Genomic DNA, 22,551 nt, shown 5'->3' with positions numbered 1-22,551 from the left:
GCCAGATACATCTCACTTTATCTTTATAACACCCACCAGTTCAACAATTACTCACATTTGTATTTACTTTTAATAATACTAAACATTTTGCAAGTCATACACAATTTAAACAAAATAAATAGAAGCTTTCATCAATTATTTTTTCTGTTCGTGTTTTTTTTTTTCTTTCAAAAAAGTTTTTTTTATAGTCGAATTCATCTTGTCGATGTTGTCGAATTAGTCTGAATCTCGAGTTCATAGTTGTTATTTTTTTTTCATTAAATCTAAATGTTTTTTGATGATAATCTTTCTATTTCAGTCATATGATATCGAAAATATAACGATCAACCGAAATTATGATGTAGTGCTTGGGCAGAGTTAAATTATCTCGTAATTTAATCATTTTGCATCCTGTAAATATATCTTAATAACGACAAAAACTAATTAGATAAAGGTATACTTTAGATGTCCAAAAACGGTTATTGTCTTGTACTAAAAACAATTGGGACATTTATCAATACACTTGCAATGCAAAAGAGTTTTTGATAACAACCTTATATTAATCAATTAATGATATATGTAGTATAAAGAATAAGACAAGTGTGGTCAGGCGATACTATAGGCGATAAAAAATGTTTGAATAGGTTAGATTGATATCCAATTTATACAGAATTAGAAGTAGGTCAAACGTGTCATAAAAGTCACCAAGTCAACTTATATCATTCTTACTTATATTTAATCTAGTACACATATCGCTAATTTGCAATCAAACTAAATTTCCAAGTAAAAATTTTGCATATAACCAAATGTCAATCTTGAGAATTTAGAAATCATTCATAACAGAAGGATCAAGATCATACTATTTATCAAATCTTATATAGTATTTTATGAGTAATTATTCGTTTGAAATCAATAAAAAATAATAACAATAATAAAGCACAAGAATGTATGAAAAGCAAAACACATTAAAATGAAAAAGTAAAGCCGGTAAAGGGGCAATATTCTTTTGTAAATTGGCAGATAATGATTTCAACAATACAAAATGATTTATGATTCATATACAGATATGTTAAAGAAAAATCCTTTATTTGTTGTTTTATCATCAACACCAACCTTGACAAATCAACACCAACCTTGACAAATCACCTCAATTTCTGGATACAATTATTTCAGAAAATACAATAGACAACAGATCAACATATATATTACAAAAGAACAAAACAAAAAGTCTGAGGAAATCAAACATATTACTGATTTCCGCAAATACAGTATGTACATTTAGTGCAATAATAAGAGAAACGGCAATAATAAGTACAATTCTAATTGTAAATAATTGACATGTAGCCATGAAATATAGAAGATGCTGTTACAAATTTCGTTTCTAGATAGAATGAAGCAATTAGTTTTTTATTTACTTTCACAGATGTATACATCGCCTGCAGTCAATTCAGTTATGTTCAGAAAATTCAGTATGATATTGATGCGTACAGGTTAATAGCAACTACAAGACAGTCTTGAAACAAAATGAACAGATCTTAATTGACAGCGAACTAATTGTCTGAAAAGTACCGAATTTACCGCAGTATATACGTCTGAAAATTGTCTGAACAGTACTGAATATACCACAGTACAAGTCTGAAAATTGTCTGAAATCTGACAATGTTTTTTTTAATTTTTATCAGATCAAAATGACAATTTCATTTCAAAATGTGTTAACTTGTGTTATGTCCTAAAGTTGTCATGTATTTATGTTGACAGTGTAGCGAAAATTTATCTTTGCAATGCCATTTATAACAACAATTTAAATGCGTCACTCACCTTTCTTCCCGCTCGATTGTTGTGTTTGTTCATTAACGATCGTGCATTTTCCTTTATTTCTCTTGCATCTAAAAATTTCCTAGAGAATTTTAGTCCATGTTTGATATCTGCACTACACCCTCCCCACTTCCAACCGTTTGCATCATAATGTCCAGTCTTTTTAGATCGATCACAGCTACAACGTTTTAATCGTCCTAAACTACACGCTTGTGTCACTTCATATGTTACTCCTGCAGAGTTTATAGCATAGGAAAAAGCAGCTTCTTTGCTTCCTGTAAAGATAAAAATTATGTTTATATTATATACTGGAACTGTTACTTATTTTCGACAATATATAGGGGTTGTTGTGTATCTCTTTAACATCTTTAATAGTGACTAAAATAATAAAAAAATACTATAAAAAAGCATAACAAAAAAAAAAAAAAAAAAAAAAACGAACCAAAAGAGTAATTGAAAAAAGGGAAAGTCCACAGAAACTGTCAAACGTGATCAACCAACGCCACAAGTGAAACACAACTGTCATATTCCTAAACTTTATACAGGGACTTTCTGACGAAAATAGTGGGTTAAACCTGGATGTATAGCTAGATTAACCTCACCCTTGTATAAGAGTTGTTAATAATTCCGTTATATTGTTAAAATTGGGTGAGCAACCCAAGACAAACATAATAGGTTAATGGGACAATAATTAGGATAAACCAGCTATGACTGTGAGCCATGACATCTAAGGATAAGAACTAATAAAGTGGTTGATTACACACAGAACGTTTATTCTAACATGCAAATCATTTTGGTTATTATTTTGTAATTCGTTCAGAAACTGTTCCTTTCCATGTAAAGGTTTTTTTCCTACTTTTTATTATTTCTACTATTCAGGAAACATCGCGGTTATCTTTTCCGGGTAAAAGATTTCTATGTAACTCAATCACAACATCTTGAGATGTATACAAAACTTCATTTTATAAATATATTTAATTGCATCCTGTAAATACGTTAACAATATATTTTGTATCCTTCCACTTCCTTTCATTAAGGTGATGATATGGAGAGTTTGGTTATCAACAATTACAACACAAGACTGAGGTACGCAAAGTTTATCACTTTGCAGATGCTATCTAAAATTATTCACAATTTTACCATACATATACTTTAAACTAAATTATTAGTTAAATAGCTGCAATATTATACTAATATTTTTTCATATGTCTACATCTTTATAAAGAACTTATTGTTCTGATTCAAAAAGGACATTTTAAATAAACCTACAATCACAATGCAAAATGAGGTTACCGATATCTATTTGTTTTTGCCTCAGTATTCGATCATGATTACACTTCATACTCGCACTGGATTAAGATGTTGATGTTTATTTTGCAAATATAACAAATAACAAATGCAAATTAATCGAGTAATCAAACCAATAAGCAAGGACAATTGGGTATTTTGATGGGTCTTAATCTTGAATTTTCTGTGTAGTATTTTTGTATTCTCGGCTGTTTGTTTGACCTTCTATTGCAAACCATTTTAGACATTGGTTGATTCCTTTTTCTATCTTATCGCTTAAGCTCACAGAGCACTACTGCGAACGTGTATTTGCCACATGGAAGGAAAGCTCTGCGACTTGTTAGTAAATTCAAGGTTCGGAAAATATCAAAAGGAGCTAAAATTACCTACGTATGCCCGGAATTTGACAGTAAGGTGGACAGCAAAGGTAAACATATTTTGTTTTTTAAGTTTATTATTATATGCATTTTTGACACGTCAATAAACAGATTTAAATCATTCTTTATTACCATATTACAATGTGTCTATATTTTTTGAATTCTCATCACGAAGCAGAGGAATAAACTATATCTATGTGTATATTTGCCCTTTTAAGTAAACATTAAAGACATTTCTCACTGTTATGAGATAAAACATTAGTTTTTGTACTTTATTCAGAATCCATTATGTAATAGATTGAGCATAAATATTATACAACAGTACAATTGAACTTCATAGATAGACTACAGTAGATAATTTTACAATGGTAACAACCGATAAAGTTAAATACAGTTCTAATTGGCAGTTATCCCCCGTGTTCCATACAGGAAGTTGACCTGCAACGACACCTTTTTACGTGCATGATCTGGGACCACACCACGTGGTAAGGTTGAGTAGTTTTTTGTCCTGAATTGTATTATATCTCGATTGTTCTGGTTATTTAATGTAGAAATAATTAATTATATTCTGTTAATTATCCAGTTATTGACAACGATGACACTAATTGAAAGATTAATATTATGCATATTTCATAGCGATTAAATCCTTAAATAATGCAAACTGTGTAGATTTATTTAAGGAATAACGGATATGTTTTTTTTGTAGGTCCTTATTATGACATGTAGAAATTATGTACAATTGCAATCGCATACATTTAGTGTTACATATAATATCGATCATGTCTAAACGTCATGCACGCGCACAACAGCCATATGATAAGCAAAACAGACATAAGATAAGATGGCTGTGGCGGATCCAGAACTTTTCATAAGGGAGCCGGTGACTGACCCAAAAAAAGGGGGGGGGCGATCCAGTCATGCTTCAGTGATTCCCTGTATAAACAACCATTTTTTCCCCACTAAAGGCCCATGGTTCCGCCTATGGATGGGATAGCTTGTTGTCAGTCTACCTCTCAGTATATATTCAAATAATAAAGATAAATGTACAGCTAACAATTATTACTAGTAGTGTTTATTTCTAAAGTTAGAATCAGGCATTCGCGCACAACATGGCATGTGCTGTTTTGTTTTAGATACAGGCGCATGATATGTCCGTGTGCTTGTAATAAGAAAGATATACTGGCTGAGGTGCATGTATAAATACACATCTACTTCGGGACGGAATCGGATCGTGATATCCTATGCATCACATACGGAGAGTACCACGCTTTCTACATGTCAATGGAACCTTGACACAACTCTTGAAAAAGTCTGTAGGTTGCATATTACAGGGCAAAACGTCTCTATTCAGCATGTACATGGTTTAGTGATTGTTGATTTGGGTAGTTTATTAAATTTATAAAGTTTCTTTTTCAATTTTAACTGTGTCCCATCCAATTAAAATTCTCTATCTTTTCAACAACCTACTCTAGAATCATGTAGCTTGTATCGACACATACCCTTAATTGACCTCCTGACCTGACTTGACCTAACGAGACTGGACAATGGGACCTAGTTGGTGTCATTTCCGTGAATCACAATAGATTGAGGTGAATATACTAATAATGCACTGTTTAGTCAATACGTAGGCGTTTCCTATAGTACTAAATAATAGGTGTCGATTCTTAATTCCATCCATGTACAACTAGTGAACTGTGGCATCTGCCTTATTAAGGTTACGAATGGAGGAAACAAGAAAGTTAAGATCGGTGACAACCAATCAAATCTAAGTGAAAAGAATGATTTGTGTCCATCATGGAAATTGATATTCTGGTCGTGTGCTACAATACCACAGAAAACTGATAAATTGTTAAGAAAACGCGGAAGTTGTTCATTATCGTGTCCAGGTTTGTTTAACGATATGCTATATGAATCTAAATTTTAATTTGACACTAGCATCTGCTTCGTATTGAACCTCAAACAAATCATTATTGTCGACACTTAATCAAGCGTTCAAAAGGTGCTGAATTAGCAGTGTCAAATTTTTCAAACCCTGGAGCATCACTGGGCTGGACAAACATGGCCGCTACATCGTAGGAAAGCTTATTAGCAACACATCCCTTCAATTATGGTTTTAGATTTATTAGTATGAAGTCAGTTGTAGGTCGTTTGTACTCGTCTTTGTCGAACTATCAACAGTTATATCTTCAGTAGTATTTAAATTTTATTTTGTTTGTTGCAGTTCCACAATGGTTAGTTCAGCTGGCCTTAGGCTCAAGTCAATTTCATAAATAAGGAGCAATAATTATAAGTCTGATTTAAGTGTTAAATGACACTTAAAAACCACATCTTTTACAACTTGAATGAACTTATTGGGCTGTGACAAAATGGAAAAGTATGATATCGGCATATTATTTGATTTCACGGGTAAAATTCAAAACCCTGTTCGTTCTCAATATTTGCTCGATTGTTTCCTCTAATGTTCCAAATCATAATCAATATGCGCAATATAACAATAATAGTTATAAGATAAGGTGCAATACATAGAATTGTTACAGCTTAAGTGTTTCTATCTCGATGTAAGATACCGAAGGAATCTCATTTATGACATCACCAAATGCGATTTATCACCGGGGAATATTTACTTGAAAGTAGCTTCACAACGTTTGTCTAGAATTCATCAGGGTTTGCTTACCGTTAGTTTTCATGTTTTTATATTCATGTTTCTCAAGCTTTAATTTTCCAATTTTTTATGTAAGACATTCTTTTTTTTCGGTCATGGCGTTGTTCGCCTTTCCTCGTCTTTTTAAGACAATTTGGTACCACCCCCCTTTCGTGTAAAAGGACGGTTCGCAATAGTCTCCACAATTAACAGATGAAGCATTGATAATAATTTTAAGAAATTGTGGTCATACATTGTATGCTAACTGTCATCTAACAGTTAGGGAAAATTAAAAGAGAAGCTGTATGGACAAGTTTTGTGAAATGAACAACACGATATATGTGTGCGCTTTATGGTCAAGCCTTATGAAGAGAACAACACGATATAGATGTAACTTTTATGGTCAAGATTTGTGAAAAGAACAACACGATCTAAGTGTATAATTTGAGTTGACATTTTTGATTTCAATAAAATGTGTAAGGGGCCAGCTGAAGTCCGCCTCCGGGTGCAGGTTTTTCTCGCTGTGTTAAAGACCCATTGGTTGCCTTCGGCTGTTTCCTGCAGTTTGGTCAGTTCATTGTCTCTTTAACACATTCTCATTTTCAATCTCAGTGTAATTGTCTTTCCATTTTTTCCCTCCCTCTCCCTTCGTCATATTAAATGTTTATTTGTCCAAAAGCACACGAAACATCGTATGCAAAATATAGGTATTATTCATTGTAATATCTACAGTATAATCAATCATAATAACAACCATCAACTATTTGGTTTTAATTTCATAATACATATTTATAAGAATAAAAACGAAAATTAGCATATATATCTCGAAACTCTTCGTCTAATTTAGCATAATAAGTGCCATTTTCGATAACGTCATCATGTGTTGAGAACTCTTAACACTGTTCATTCATCAAGATTGCTACTTAAAAGATAATCTAAATATATGTTAACAGATGATCCTTCTAATGTCAAAAATGAAATATGAAATCGACATCAATATGATCACATCTCTGTATTTTCAATTCATCTTTTATATGCGGTAAGATGAGATCAGATGATTTGTCATTAACGGTTATTATGTACATTTCTCACACGTGTGTATGATAGTTTTGGTAATTGTATATTCTTCACAATGATATACCTATCGCCACTTTTTGAGAATGAGATAGACATAAGTGACTATTTTTTAAACTTGGAACTTTATCTATCCTTTATTATTATCGATCATTATTCTGGATTGCAATTTCGAAAGTTTGGCAGACTATATTCGAATAGAAATTGATCCGATTTGTCAAGATTTGCGATTCAAGAAAAACAGATTTGCGATTTTGTTTGTTACAAGCTTGTCAAATTCTAAGGCCAGGTTAAGGACGACCGTGCCATTTGATTTTCAACTCTGTTGTTGCCCTAACATGCAGTTCTGTTCTTTAAGATGAGAACGTTGCACTTCTAGGGGAAAATGAGTGTTGAGCAGAAAACTTAAGACCTGACAAATTACACGATGTCGGAACGGAGGTGAAACGTTTACGATGATGACTTGCTTATATACAATTTATGAATGACACGTTGAATAATTCGTATTATGTGAATCATAAATTTGTCAGGCGCAAAAGTAAACAAATCTCTTTATTTCGGATATAATCATTCTTATTTGGAAATAAAACAAAGCTTGAGGGCATATATGGGAATAGTAAGCAAAACGAGATATTTTGTTGTGAACAGGAGCCTATTTAGTTACTGAACTATAAAAGGGGTTTATTGACAAATGTCAAACTAAATGTTAGAAGACTGGTAAGAAATTTTGGTAACATTTAATAAAAAAAAATTAGAGAAAAAATCAACAATTATAAGTGTTACAAAAGAATAGTACATTTCAGGGAAAAAATGATGTTAAATATTTTTGATATGATGCATATTTTATTGTTGAGGAATGCTTCAGGTCAATATTTATATCATATTATGTGGAAAAATGACAACGAAACATCTTACATTGAACACTCGGAAACAGTCTAAGGTCACAAATGACTCGGGTGATACATCTAACTTTTAGTAATATTACATAATTTATCAATTGAAAATTTCAACATATAATAAATCAAAATCGAATATACCAAACTTAGTATGATTGCAGACGCCAATTCAGAAAGGCAAGAACGGAGCTTGAGAACAACATATCAATATGAAGATCATTTTTTTTTTAAATATACTATTTTAAATTGTACCTAATAACTTTATTTATTCTTTTTGGTATTAACATAAATCCAGGATCAGTCCTGATCTTTAAAGTACTTCACAAGATTAACCTTTGCCAGAGGGAAATTGAAAATTCAATTGTTGTCAAACTTTTAGAAATAATGTTTAAAATCATATTCACTTAAATATAAATTGAATAGTCTTATATGTACTTTTTGTTAGTCAACTTGTCGAGAGAAAAAGACGGAGGGGTTAATATCTCATTTCATCCCAACAAAATATTCATGTGTCTGTCCCTAATCAGGTACGCCGTCCGTGGTTGCCTTATTCTGAACGTTTGAGTTTGAAATTATTCCCAGCCTCTTTAGACTAGGAATGAATCGGAACTTGACTTTTATATAAACACATGTCTTTTACTGTATGTCGTTTAGTTATAAGTGTCGTTCGGTTGCTGTCCAATTTGCAACGCCTGCTTTTATCCTTTAAACAATAACTACTATGTTGATGGTAAGCCATTGTTGACTATTATTCTACCAATAGTTGTATCAAAAAGATATAAATCGTAGTAAGTTGAGGAAGTGGCGGTTGTGTACTGAACACGCTTTCTATTGTTGCCTAGTATCATATTTTGTTTGTTTTGTGCATTAATAAGGCTGTTGATTTTCTCGTTTGAATTATTGAATTACAGTTGTTAATGTCTGTGTCATTTTGGTCTCTTGTGGACAGTTGTATCATTGGCAATCATACCACATCTTCTTTTTTATATTTGTCATTTTTGGGAACTTTTATAGTTTGTTTTGAGGTAAGAGTTTTGCACATTACTGGAGGCATTGCAGAATCCTATAGTTAACTTTTACGGCAATTTGGAATATTCTTATCTTATATATATGTCAAATATATTACATGCATATTTCTAATATAACGCATGCTCAGGCAAGATATGGCTTAAGGATCCTTTTTGCAAAGAAATATAAATTATGTCACTGATAAGTATACAGAAAAACTTTGACAGAATAATTGTATCTGCAGTCTTTCTTAATTTGCTTTGGCAATACTTTTTCCTATTCTATGTTATAAATTCCTCAAGTTTTGGTTCTTCGTGTATTTTGTCCTAAACGCCTCTGAAGAGACATGTCCATGTATTGTCGAAATGCGCATCTTGTTCAGTAAATTTTGAACAAATAATGTTATTTTAATGCAGGGTTAAGGAATGTTTTTCGTATATCCATACGATAAGTTCATCATCTTCAATATAATTGATATAATATTAAGGAATTATAATGATAGAATGTCATATTATGTTCCTGTCTTATTTACTTCACTAATTGACCATGACATGTGATTAAAAGACAAAATCATAGGAGGTTACTTCCCTCCGTCTTAGGAAGTCTCCCCTAATTATTTCTTTAGTCTAGTTTTGATTAGACATATTTATATATATCACTGGTATAAAAACAAAACACATTATCATTACAATTAAATTGATGGAATGATAGATTTTAACCCGTTTGTATGTAAAATATCAAATAAATATAATGAAATTTATAGCTTGCACATATGGAGATAGTACAAATCAATACTATAGTTAGTCTATACTGATGCAGTTGGTACCCGAATGTCATCGATTAGTGTTTTGTAATGAATAAACATTAGAAAGTTATTCGATCTTTAACGAAGTTTTAAAATTTAATACCTGCAAGTCAGCAGCTCTCGTCGAAAAGAAGTTCTCACCTTTCATTTACTCGGCATAATTCTTTAAAAAAATCATTGTTTTATAAAAAGCTGGTAACCAAATATTCATATAGTGTATAGAGTTAAGAAGAGCTTGGGTCACGTTCGTATTAACTCATATATGTATATATTGATACAAGCTACATCTTATTCCTGTGGCGTTTTTCTTACGGATAGTGAGGAGAATAACTTTTTGACGAGAGCACAAACTTTCCAGTATGTTCTAAAAATCAACTCACCACTAAAATTTAAGTGTAACTCACCAACGGAATGTGATATCCCAAACATTGTATTGTGTTGGTCTATATTTGTACAGTTCCACCTCCTATTTCTGAACTGATAATGACACTCTCTCAATCCGAGTTTAACTCCGTCTCCGATTGTTACTATGGCGTCGGGACGTTTTCTACAAATTGATCTTTGTCTAGGAGTTAATCCAGGAATTTTATTACAAATAATGTTCGATGGTAGTGCTACTACTGATGAAACTGACCTGTAAAAGTTATAAATGTCAGATAATGAGTGATTATAAAAGTTCCCTACAAGTGTTTCAACATAAACGTACTTGGAAAAAAGAGTCCATTCAGAAGAATGTTTTTCAACATTCATCTTGAATACGAATATTATTATTTTATATAAAACATAAAAAAGAAGATGTGGTATGATTGCCAATGAGACAACTCTTCAAAAAAGCCCAAAGGACAAAGCTATTTACAGCTGAAGGTCTCCGTACAACCTACAACGATGAACAAACTCTTTGCCTTTCTTGTTCATGTACTTTAAAGATATATAGTGTTGGTGCATTAATTCAAGTTCTTTCGACGATACTCAAAGCAAAGAATTAAAGATTTTTATCTGCATGTGCTTCATCTCCAAAGTCGCAATACGCGGAGCAAGAATTTCCATTTCACTTTGAATTGCAGACGACACCTAGTCAAGCTGTAGAGGATATTTTACTTTGTGTAAAACGCTTCATGTGTGCATTGTTGAACACTGATGCAGGGCTATACAAAAACATTGTCGACGATGCAGCTTCTCCAAATATGTGCATACATTTCGTTCTTAAAATTGGAATGTAAAATTGCTAAATGTTATCACGAATGGCTTAACTTAAAATGTCTTAAATATATTTTTTTTTATATCTGCTTGTGAAATTACTCCGCTTTACAAACTTTTAATACTCTTGTAATAATATAGAATTAAAAAAGGCAAGATGTAAACATTTATTACTAATATTCATACATTATGAATATCATGCTTGTTAATTTCATTCTTCAAAATAATACAGCATTTCTAGACATTTAAAATGCATTGTAAGGCTACAAGAAAATAAAAAAAAAAACATTTACAGAAGCAGAATGGGTTATATTTTGTTCCCTTTAAAGGTGCTTCCTTAAGAAAAAAGGGCAAAGTCATTGCAGTAGTAAATTATAAATGCTTTCTGCTCTTTTCTTTCTATTTTTCACATCATACAAAATTCATGATTAAAAATTCAAATAGTTTACCAAACCTTTTCAGATTCTAATGCGTAAAAGAACCATTGCATTAAATATTAAAAAATAAACCAACAAATTTCGGTTAGGTAAGGAGACGTGAGGAATGCTTGACAAAATATGAAATCATTCTTGTGTGAACGATTCCTTTACATTACAATAATATTTGCAATGATTTATGCGTTATTTTATGCTGTGTATTCCATTTTTAATTTTTATATCATAGTTTATTAGACCCCTATAAATGTTTGTAGATCTTTATCTTACAAATAACTCTGTTCACAAGACTCGTATCATTTTATCTCATTTCCATCTTAAAACATCTTAAAGGTGTACATATACGATGTTGTATAAGGCAATATTCAAAATTAAGTTGTAGAAATTTGTAACCGCATCATTAATGCTTGAAATTACAAAACGACACAAATTAAAAACATCAATTTAAAATGCATAATGTATAAATTTGTACATTTTGAATAATTTTGAACATAAAAGTAAATTGAGGGTGAAAATGGTTTTGAAAGAAAATTTCGAAAGTGATGTTTCTGCTAAAAAAAAGCTCTGAATAGACAAAACGCATTAAAACAACGTTAGGGTTGGTACTTAGATGTACCCAAATATTCATTTTTGTCATTATTACATTTTCTAATAATTTTCACAAGATTTGTTAAAATGATAAAATATATCATCATAAATAAAATATTAATATTTCAAGTTAGGCAATCTACATTAAAATAACAGGCACATGTATATCTATCTATCTATCTATCTATCTATATATATATATATATATATATATATATAAGTAAGTAAGTAATCTGGTTACATACAACCGAGTAGATGTATATGAAAAGCTTCATTAAATTCTGGGGTAAAATAGAAAATATAATGTTACAGACTACTGATATAAATGTAGAACAAATAATTGAGTTTTAATGTCGGTGCAATCTTGCATAAGCGAGGTAAGTATATTTGATGCTTTGGTTAACACCTTATAGACGGTTACCTTGAGGTTCGGAAGACTGAGGACATGTAACTGAACACAAAGTTAAATATATAAACTATTATTAAAAATAATAACTTAAGTATTCATTTATCATACTTTTTAAGATATTTCATAATTGTAATAGTAAAAACGTCGCCAAGTGTTGACTATTCGAACATTTTTTTATTTTTTTTAAACATAATTAGATAAATGAGACAAGTATTTTAAATTGATATATGTATGAAACAGGTCTGACAATTTTTCTTATATTTCATTTTTGTATTGTTGTTCACGGCTAGAGCAAGTAATAGTAGAAGGGCAGTTTTAGTAGTAAACTATCTCTTGAACAAAAGGACGTACAAACTGCATAGTTATAACTGTGTAATGATTCTTCACTTGAATGGTGTTTATTTCAACAACCAAAGCAAATATGTCAGTCCTTTATTTTTGCTCTTTAAAAGTGTAATTTACCAAAAAAAGATTAGGTTTTTGAAGATTTGTTTGTGTTTAATGGGTAACTTTACGTTTGTATGTGTGTGATGAAAACTGATTATTACTTGACCACCCTCGAATCTAAAATAATAATTATTATCAAAGACAAAATAAATATTTTAAACGTTTAAGTAAACAAACCCATAACAGATCACAACAGGAGAAAATTAAATCTGTAAGAAACACGTGCTTTAATACATTAACAAATAAGTATCATATTGTCCGTTTTACATTAATAATAAACTGTGAAATTAAAAATTTACAAACATTACCGTATAAATTTCGTAATAATGTGTACCGTTGAAATTGATAATTTATATCATTTGGATACACGTAGTGTTCTTATAAAAAATGGTTTGTAAAATTAATGTCAAATTAAATATTCATAATCATTAATAATACCTTAAACGATCTATAATAATCAAATATTAGAAATTTAACTGATAACCCCAACATAAAGTTTCCACAGGTCTACGAAATACGCAAAGATGATACAGACCACCTTCAATAAAATAGATTCTTTGACGAACCAGTAAGAAATATGAACATAAGAATTGCATAAAATGGAAAAAATTACAACCTGATTTCATCCATTCAGTCTAAGATTTTACAACTTGTATGTGAAATATTTATAAACTTGTGAAAGTGATGGTTTTTACTACTCACAGAAAGTTCCCATAAACACAGTAAGTGAAATAGAGAAGTCCCAGTAGAAATTTCGTATGACGCCTAGCTCCCATTCTCAGTAGACATTCTCATGTCATTAGTGAGTTTCTCTATACCATCTTGTACCACAATAAATTGCAACACTTCATAACAGTTAATCCAATACTTAGCAAATAATTCTATGCCAATTTGTTTCAATAGCCTATGTATTGTGCTTCATTGCAGAATTGTTTGATTGGTTCGAATTTTTTTTTCGACAGCTGAAGTCTTTGTCAAATTTCTCGTCAATGATTAATTGTCATTGGTCTAAACGCTTCAGTTCTCAAATCGCTCCACCCCTTTTCTAAACAGCATAAACTTATTGACAATATTATCGGGGGAAAAGGTATATATCATCTCATCTCCTTGTAAGAATATACTATGTATATATTGTATGTACTTACCGTATATGATGGTTACTAATTGTAACTATTCGAGCGTATCACCACTTAGGAACAGCCTCACAACGTCAAATTGTATATATATATAATATCATACTTAACAATACGATTTTAAAACAAGTCAAGCTTTTATACATACCATTCATAATAATTGTCAAATATCAATTATGGTTTTGTTTTCTTATTTTTCACGTCGATTGGCACGGCACTTGACATATCGGCCCTTGAGGAGCATATCAGTACTTAGTGTTAAGTAAATTATTTCTGTTTATATAGTATAATCTAAATAGTAAAAATCCAATTCTTTAAAGAATTTAAGACCTATTTTAAAACTAGATTAAAGTGATTATACGCACTATCGTACGTCAGATTGTCATGTTGTCTTTAAAATGTAGTACTTCTATATATAACTGAATTGTAAGTCTTTGATTACAAACAGGGACTGCAGTCAGTTCTACTAATACAAAAAGGCTTATAGATATTGCTTTCAGACAGGGACTATAACAGTTCTAATAACATAAGAAAAGGGTAGCAGGTATTGGTACAAATTTGGACAGTACATAGGACCATACCAGCAACAAAACTCCAATTTCTTCGTTATTCTTACTGTTCATTTATTTGAAATTGATATTCTTTAACGGTTCATAGAAAATTCAAATAACAATTGAATATTTTCAACAAATGAACTTGTAATGAAAATACAATTAATATATTTTTTTCAATTTAAAAAATCAGGAATTACACTGAATAATATGTAACACAACGTACTATTACAAACATTTCTTAAATTCCTTTTGCAAGATATAAAATAAATTTTTATTTAAAACAGTAACTATCAAAATGGGAGTTGAATTTGAATACAAAAATTGCTGTATACATTAACAAGAGCCAGTACATACAAGTACTACATGTATCTTGATTCTCTATATAAATGCAAGACACCGATTTGGACGATAATAACACTGAAATAACGGACATTAGATACCATTTATATAAATACTAAATTGAAAGCAAAATAAATTTGTACATTACATACAAATGAAAAAAAACAATAACACATTAAAGTCAATATTGCATTAAGTAGTTGCAACCGCAGATACTGTTGTAGTACAAGTACACGATAAAGTAATTTAAACGAATTGAATTTATGAATGAAAATGTATCACTTAAATTATCAAGAAGATTTCAAGATTGTCAAGATATGATCATACAACAACGCCTAGACACATACGTGTAACATGAGGTAAAGATATACTTATAAACATGGAATTTCTCAGTATTGAACTTCTGACTGCTGGGTGAATTGTATGCGTGGATAGTCCACCGTCAGTACGTACACCTTACTGGTAATGATATACGTATTTAAGTACTGTCCACAATGCACAAGATACTAACAGAACCTTCATTAACTTTTACCATAACCGATAGTTTTGAAAGTCTAAGAACATATGAAAAGCCAACAAAAAGTCTAGAAATGTGCAACGTTAACGTTGCAGCAGGGAATCGAATCTTAAATGTGAGGTGCAGTCTAGTAAATAAATGAAATTCATTTTGCCATAGCGTTGCCAGTTTGTTTTCGACTAATTCGTTTGAAATTTTCTTTGGTATATTTCACTTCTCTTTAAATAAAACTAGCAACAGAACAAAAAGAATCTAACAAAAATTAAAAAAAAAAAAAAAAAAAAAAAAAAAAACCCGTAAAAATGTCTGAGGTGAACTGGTGTCCTATAGTTGCTAATAACACTAAACCTATATTTGGTCTCTGATTGTTAGTTGTATCGTTGGAAATCATAACACTTGATCTCCTTATTTTTATTTTGTCTGAGAAAGTTAACACTTTAGGTTAAGTACATAGTTTATAAACTGAATATTTAAACCAAAACGTATCTAGTAAAATGTATTACACACAGAAAAAATCTTAAATTGAGAAACATGTTTCGGGGGTGAGAATTTCATTATCCTCTATTTATAATTGAACTTTTTAGATAAACCGTTCAATCAGAAACTAACAACATTAAAAGTATTCATTAAATGAGCTTTGAAAGGGATTTAAACGCCATTTAACATTGTACAACCGGGGATATTTATAATGATCACACATTTCTTGAGAAATATCTATAGAAGCTTTTAACAAAAGCAACACACCAAAAATGGCTGTTTCTTCTGGTCCAAAAACTCACAACAAAGATGATAAGATGTCGTCAGATTTATTGAGTTAGATCAAAGAATTTTCACGCCTTAGATAGTATACATCTCAGTTCATTGCTTAAAACGTTGATAAAGTCATTCTTTCCTAGTATAAAACGACAGGAAAATAAGCCACAAAATTTTAATTTACCATATTATATTTATATGTTTGTTTTTACAATAAAATTTGAAAAAATGAATCATATCATATATAGGATGATGAAAGTCATACGTGGAACCTTCCATGCAATATAATAGATTTTATTATGTGGTAAGTATACGAAACTATCCTTGCCCTGTGAGAAAACGTTCAATAAATCAGTTAAACTGAATGAAATTCATAGTGAAATGGAGTAAAAAGACAAACTAAACAAGCTCATTAAGATAGTGTTGAATATATTTGCATCAAATTCATTGAATGGTGACTAAATTTCAAAGACATTAGACTGCGCTTCAGTGTAATGGGAAAATCTATAAATACAATCAATGTATGTTTGATTCCTTTACGATGAGTTGTTGTAGGTTAATTGTAAATGAAACCTTTTAGATTTTGTGCACCGTATCAAGCATAGAAATATCAAAACCAATTCGCATTTAACTCGTATATTTCATGATAATACATTCATAGCAATAATGAGTGAATGCATAGAATGCACTTGGTAAAATCATGTACTAGTACTTGGTTTTGTGATTCTATTCAAGAGAAAGATCAAAGGCTGTTTAATTTGGATTCAAATTAATGTAATAATTGGAGATCTTGTGATAAATTTCATTTGTTTCTACCTTTTAACATAAATGCAACAGTAGTATACCGCTGTTCGAAATTCATAAATCGATTGAGAAAAAAACAAATCCGGGTTACAAACTAAAACTTCTAGGGAAACACATCAAATATAAGAGGTGAACAACGACACAACAAAAACACTAAAACGCAACACACACAGAGAAACAAACTACAATATAACCAATATCCTGACTTGGTACAGAACATTTTAAGAAAAAAAAAAAAAACGGTTGGTCGAACATTTTTTTTTTTGGCTAGCCAAACCTCCAGCTTTTATGGCAATTTAAAAAATATCATTAAAATGACAACATTACATGCCAGGACTACAATACAAATAAAAGGGAAAACATACAGGACAGAGAAACACACAAATAAAACATACATACTTAATGAAGTATACAGGACAATGAATCCATTTTCATTCTATACATTTTGCATCAATGGAACTGTGTTTTGCCACAATGACATATTTGTGACTGCAAATTGGACGGGTATTCAAGTTTTTGAGATTCTCTGAGTAAAAATAAAAACCGCATGCTTAGCAAAAGAAGGTTAAAATTCTGTTTACGAAATCATTGCATTTAACCGTCTTCCTTTGGAAGCCAAATAAACCGTCGCACGCTAGTTAAAAAGATAGTTTTAAAATCTCTTAAATATACACATAAATCATTAAACGTACAAGCTCTGAGTTTTGGTGGTACATAAATTGAGTAAATTCGTACAAACTAGACAATGCACAAATAAGAATAATAACAACTATAACTAGATTTGCCATTGCAAGCAATAGCGGATGGCACCCTTCCCACATTGCCTCTAAACTGCATCCATTTTGAAAAAGTAAACAGTTAATGCACACAAAGACATAAGAATATATGTCTCTGTAAATTTTCACCAAATTTGGACCATTTATCAATTTTTCACATTTTTGCATGTTTCCATGGTAACGGCAGCCATTTTGAAAATTCTGAAGTCCAAAGTCTTATCTCCAATTGTCATTTACCATCTATTATAAGTTTCATTAAGTTAAGACCATTTTGAAATTTTTGGATATTTTTGCTATTTCCATGGTAACGGTGTCCATTTCGAAAATTCCAACAACAGTTGCAACATTGACTTATGCCATGTTACATGTTCATGATGTTTCTTTGAGTTTGGTCTATATTCCTTAAGAAAATGCTGGTTTGATGTTTTTCCCATAGGGTCAATGTTAAACTTTTCTCCAGTTTCCATGGCAATGGCAGCCATTTTGCAGAAGCTAAGTACTGTTGGTACCTCAGAGAACCACTGCCAACATTTACATAAAGTTTCATTAGGTTGGCTCTTATAACGAAAGTTTTAGAATTTAGATTTTTTTTTAACATTTTATCAGTTTCCATGGCAACGTCAGCCATCTTGATGATGCCATACCCCGATTGCACAATTTCATATAGTGGTCCTCATTCTGGTTTAGTTCCATCAATATTGTTCAAGCCAATTCTGAGAAATAGCATGGACAAAAAAGTGTGGAAGAATAAATATAAGAAAAAAAGAAACGAACAATATCAATATGTCACCCCAACTCCGTTGAGGGTGCCATAAAAATGAAAAGATATACACAAAACATTTCATTTGGCAGGAGGACTGACTTTTTATTTCTATTTCTATTACATTCTTCTTTCCCGTGGACATTCTTTTTGCAGTAAGCGGTATTCGATATTGTTCTTAAAAAATGATAGATTGACATTTTTCCTTTTGTTTTTTTTTTTTCATCAGGACATTCCATGATATGATGATATTCGTCACCTTTTTTAACATATTTAAAAGATCACATCTTGGATCGGTCAAAAGATTCACTGTTTGAAATCTGCAAAAAAATATTATGTCGTGATCACCAAGAATATTTATGATGATCTTTAAAATCAATGTCACCTTTAAAAGTCCTGTAGTTAAGACATTTTGGGGGCGTTCTGAATTTCTGCATATCAGATTTGTTTAACTTGACCAATGAATGTTTGTTTAATGCTTGATGTGAGCCACTTATGTTTATCATGTATTTGAAAATGAGAAGGAAGTCCGCATTAGTAATAACACTTATAACGATTTTACAAAAAGGATATACAAAAATACCGAACTCCAAGGCAAATTAAAAAATGTTATGTCCATAAAAACTAACAAAATCAATCGTTTGACTTTATCAACCAACGGAAAGACTTGAAAACAACTGTCGTATTCCTGACTTGGCAAAGGCATTTACCAAATAAAATGGTGGTTTAAACTTGGTTAATAGCTATCTAAAAACCCCTTTTGTATAACAGTTCTATATAGTTGTTTAAGCCATTTTTGGAGTTCTAAATTTCTGCAACCCTAATTTGTTTTACTTGACCATTACTGTTTGTTTAACGCTTGATGTGAGCCACTTATTCCATTATGTATTTGGAAATAATAAGGAAGTCCGCATTCGTCGCTTAATGAAACTAATGTATTTCATTCAAGGCAAATGTTAACTGTTAATTGTATAATGTAATGTGAGAATGTACAATGTATTAAGACAGATGATCGATAAAACTACTCTTTTCCAAACTAGACTTCGAAATTACTACTCAATGCATGTATTAAGTAAACGTAAAACTTTGTCAGATACAATGAAATAGAAACATAAAAAAAAGGCCAATGTTCTATTTATCGTCCAAATGCAAGTCATTATCATCAATCTTGTTTTAATCAGTTAACTTCTCATTAAAATTATGAAAATGTTCAATTTATATTTTAAATAAATGAATAATGTTTGTATCATAATGAACATACATAAAAACATGTTATACCATAGATCTTAATTCTTAGTTTACTTGCATCTAAAATATCTTAAAATGAGACCAACGTATGACCTTCAAAAACTTAGACAAAACATTCTGTGTTTGAAATTGATACATCTTGCTAAACTCACCGTTTGAGAAAGGGAGAGGTTCGATAAAGTATTAAAGAAACGTATATATATATATCATTGGTAAAATGGGAAAACATATATATATATATATATATATTTCATGAGTCCGAAGCGCTTTTCTTGACTAACCTTCATCCGGATTCTATAAGAGTCAGCCTTTCAAACTTGTATTAATTTTTAACGATGAATGAATATGATGGACACATTACTGCAAAATATGTCATATTGTACGTCAATAACATGTCGAAATTGACATATTTGACCTTAAATGGCCATTTAACATATATTCTTGACATATGAGCTATGAGCCAATGCCGTACCAAAAATATTTAACCTACAATCAATTCTTTGAAAAAGACATATTATAATAACATTCAATTAGGGTAAGGTATTGAATCATGCTTACAAGAACGACACGATCTTAAAGAATAACCTTACTGTTCTTTGGAAATTCCAAGGTGAAATGCATTGTTTCTTTTTTTTCTAAATCAAACTCCAAAAACATTGTTATTTATTAAAAAGAGGTAGAAGGAACCAAAGAGCATTCGAAAATCTAAAGTAAAAAGAAACTGACAGCACAATGGCAAAAATGGCGAAAAAACAAAGTACTAAACTATGGGTATTCAACCAACCGCGTAAATTAAAGTTATTTCCATTTTGATATACGAACCATGTTTGAAGTATTTGTAACCATCTACATTAAACCTTAATGGAGGGAGGTAAAACTTGAACACATTTAAACAAAAAATCAAATCAACAGAGACAAATACTAATGTACGTAGATCAAAAATTGACCAAAATGTAATGCATCAAAATCAAACCATTTGAACTTTATAACATACAAAAACATACTTCATTAACCTTTAAAAAATAAAAATACTTTAATAAAAGATTAGTTTGTTTCAGGTTCCGCCAACATTTGTTTTGTATTTATTTGTTTCAATAATGGTGTTTTATGTGTAGTAAATGATGAAAATCTGAAAAGAAAGTTTTTCTAATAATAATTATTTTTCTGATTTGTAATCAAAATAATTTATAACTTTAAACTTCAGAGTTCTTCATTTGAGACATAATCTAGATAATTAAAATTTAATCATAAATAGTTAATTGTATATGCAAAATCAGAAAAGTTGCTACGTCTTTAAAGGAAAAAGTTTTATTTTGTAGCCATTGATGGAAGAGTCGTTAATATGTTTTGGAAATCTCGATGTTAAAATTTAGCAAATCAATCCTTTCTGACAAGATATATCAGCTGAATCAAAATTGAAACCAACAGCACAAACCAAGTAAAGATAAATCTATGCTTCCTTAAAAAAGGCAGAACATACTATTGGGACATTCAAAACACAAAAGAAGAAGAAAAAACTGCCATATCATTATTTGGCCTATTCAACTTTTTTGGATTCGAGCGTCACTGATGAGTCTTTTGTAGACGAAACGCGCGTTTGGCGTATATACTAAATTTAGTCCTGGTATCTATGATGAGTTTATTTACAACGCAATGGCAAAGCACTAAAAACACTCCATAGAAAACCAAAGATTGAGCACCTCAAACCCAAACAAACACCTGGGATGAGCCCATGCGCTACAGAAGGGTAAGAGTTTTATTAATCAACATGAGGCATCGTAACTTCGTATTACTCATTGCAAACACATCTTATGAAATTAGCGAAAAGACATCAGGTAAAATGTACTATTTCATACACAAAAAACATAAGATTGAGCTAGACGAACCGCATCAAAAACCGGGTTTGAACTCATACGCTTCTGGCAGCCGTCATATTACTCTACACGACGTAAACTTTCGATGACAAGTCGCATTTGATGATGTCTAGAAAAAGAGGATGACATTATGGCTATGACAAGAAGAAAATATCTGTTGTCATCTGTAACACAAATATTCGATAAAAAGAAGTTTGACAAATTCAATGCGTTCGAAGCGTTCTCTTGATTAAAGTTTTATTGTGTATATTCTATATGTTTCTTGATTGTTCAACGGAAAATTTAAGAAATGATGTTAAAAGAATTGTCAGTATCGAAGCACTGACTACATAGATGATGAATGATATATTCGTGAGGCCATATGACTTAAAGACACATAAAATTAAATCAGGTAAAATATTGCCGGAGGAAGTTGGAATTTTAGTTTCTAAATACTTTCCAAATTTATTTTGAAGAATTTAAAAACAAAACAAACTACAATGCTATTGATAATGATAGAACTGAATCGTCAACCTAATAATTAAACCTTTAAAACTATGACTTCAATTTTACAATCTCCTTTTGTAGTTCATACAATTCCCCAGTTGTTTTTACTTGATTTGTATACTCAAAATGGATTGGGAATTTCGAATATCGGTAAACTGATGTTGCCTCTTATTTATCAAATGGAGTTAATAAATTAAATAATAGAATAAAAACTAGAACAATGGATAACATAGTGGCATGGGCCATTACAAAATCTCCATGGAAAAGAAATAAGAATTAAAAAAACAGTGTCGTTTGTATTCATCATGGATGATTGTACTGACTTTCAAAAATGCGTTTCTTTTTTACAT

The 22,551-nt window shown here is 30.8% G+C and overlaps 1 protein-coding gene across 4 annotated transcripts in view; it reads right to left on the bottom strand.

Moving 5' to 3' along the window:
* Nucleotides 1-22,551, bottom strand: part of LOC143082817 (protein Wnt-7b-like) — an 80,285-nt gene that overhangs the window by 24,292 nt on the left and 33,442 nt on the right. Inside the window, exons 1-3 of one of the 4 annotated variants that reach the window (XM_076258691.1) lie at nt 13,660-13,925; nt 10,263-10,516; nt 1,798-2,069 (exon numbers count right to left, since the gene is read on the bottom strand). In XM_076258691.1, the coding sequence (XP_076114806.1) occupies nt 1,798-2,069; nt 10,263-10,516; nt 13,660-13,733 (600 nt within the window). In that variant the 5' untranslated portion in view covers nt 13,734-13,925. Of the gene's footprint in view, nt 1-1,797; nt 2,070-10,262; nt 10,517-13,659; nt 13,926-22,551 lie in introns of those variants that run through there. The other 3 variants (XM_076258709.1, XM_076258682.1, XM_076258701.1) reach the window with 3 other exon arrangements.

Source organism: Mytilus galloprovincialis, chromosome 1 (assembly GCF_965363235.1).
Source record: "Mytilus galloprovincialis chromosome 1, xbMytGall1.hap1.1, whole genome shotgun sequence".
In the NCBI taxonomy this organism is placed as follows: Eukaryota; Metazoa; Mollusca; class Bivalvia; order Mytilida; family Mytilidae; genus Mytilus; species Mytilus galloprovincialis.
Note: the sequence above shows the minus strand (reverse complement) of the source record. Positions and strands in the feature narration are given on the sequence as shown.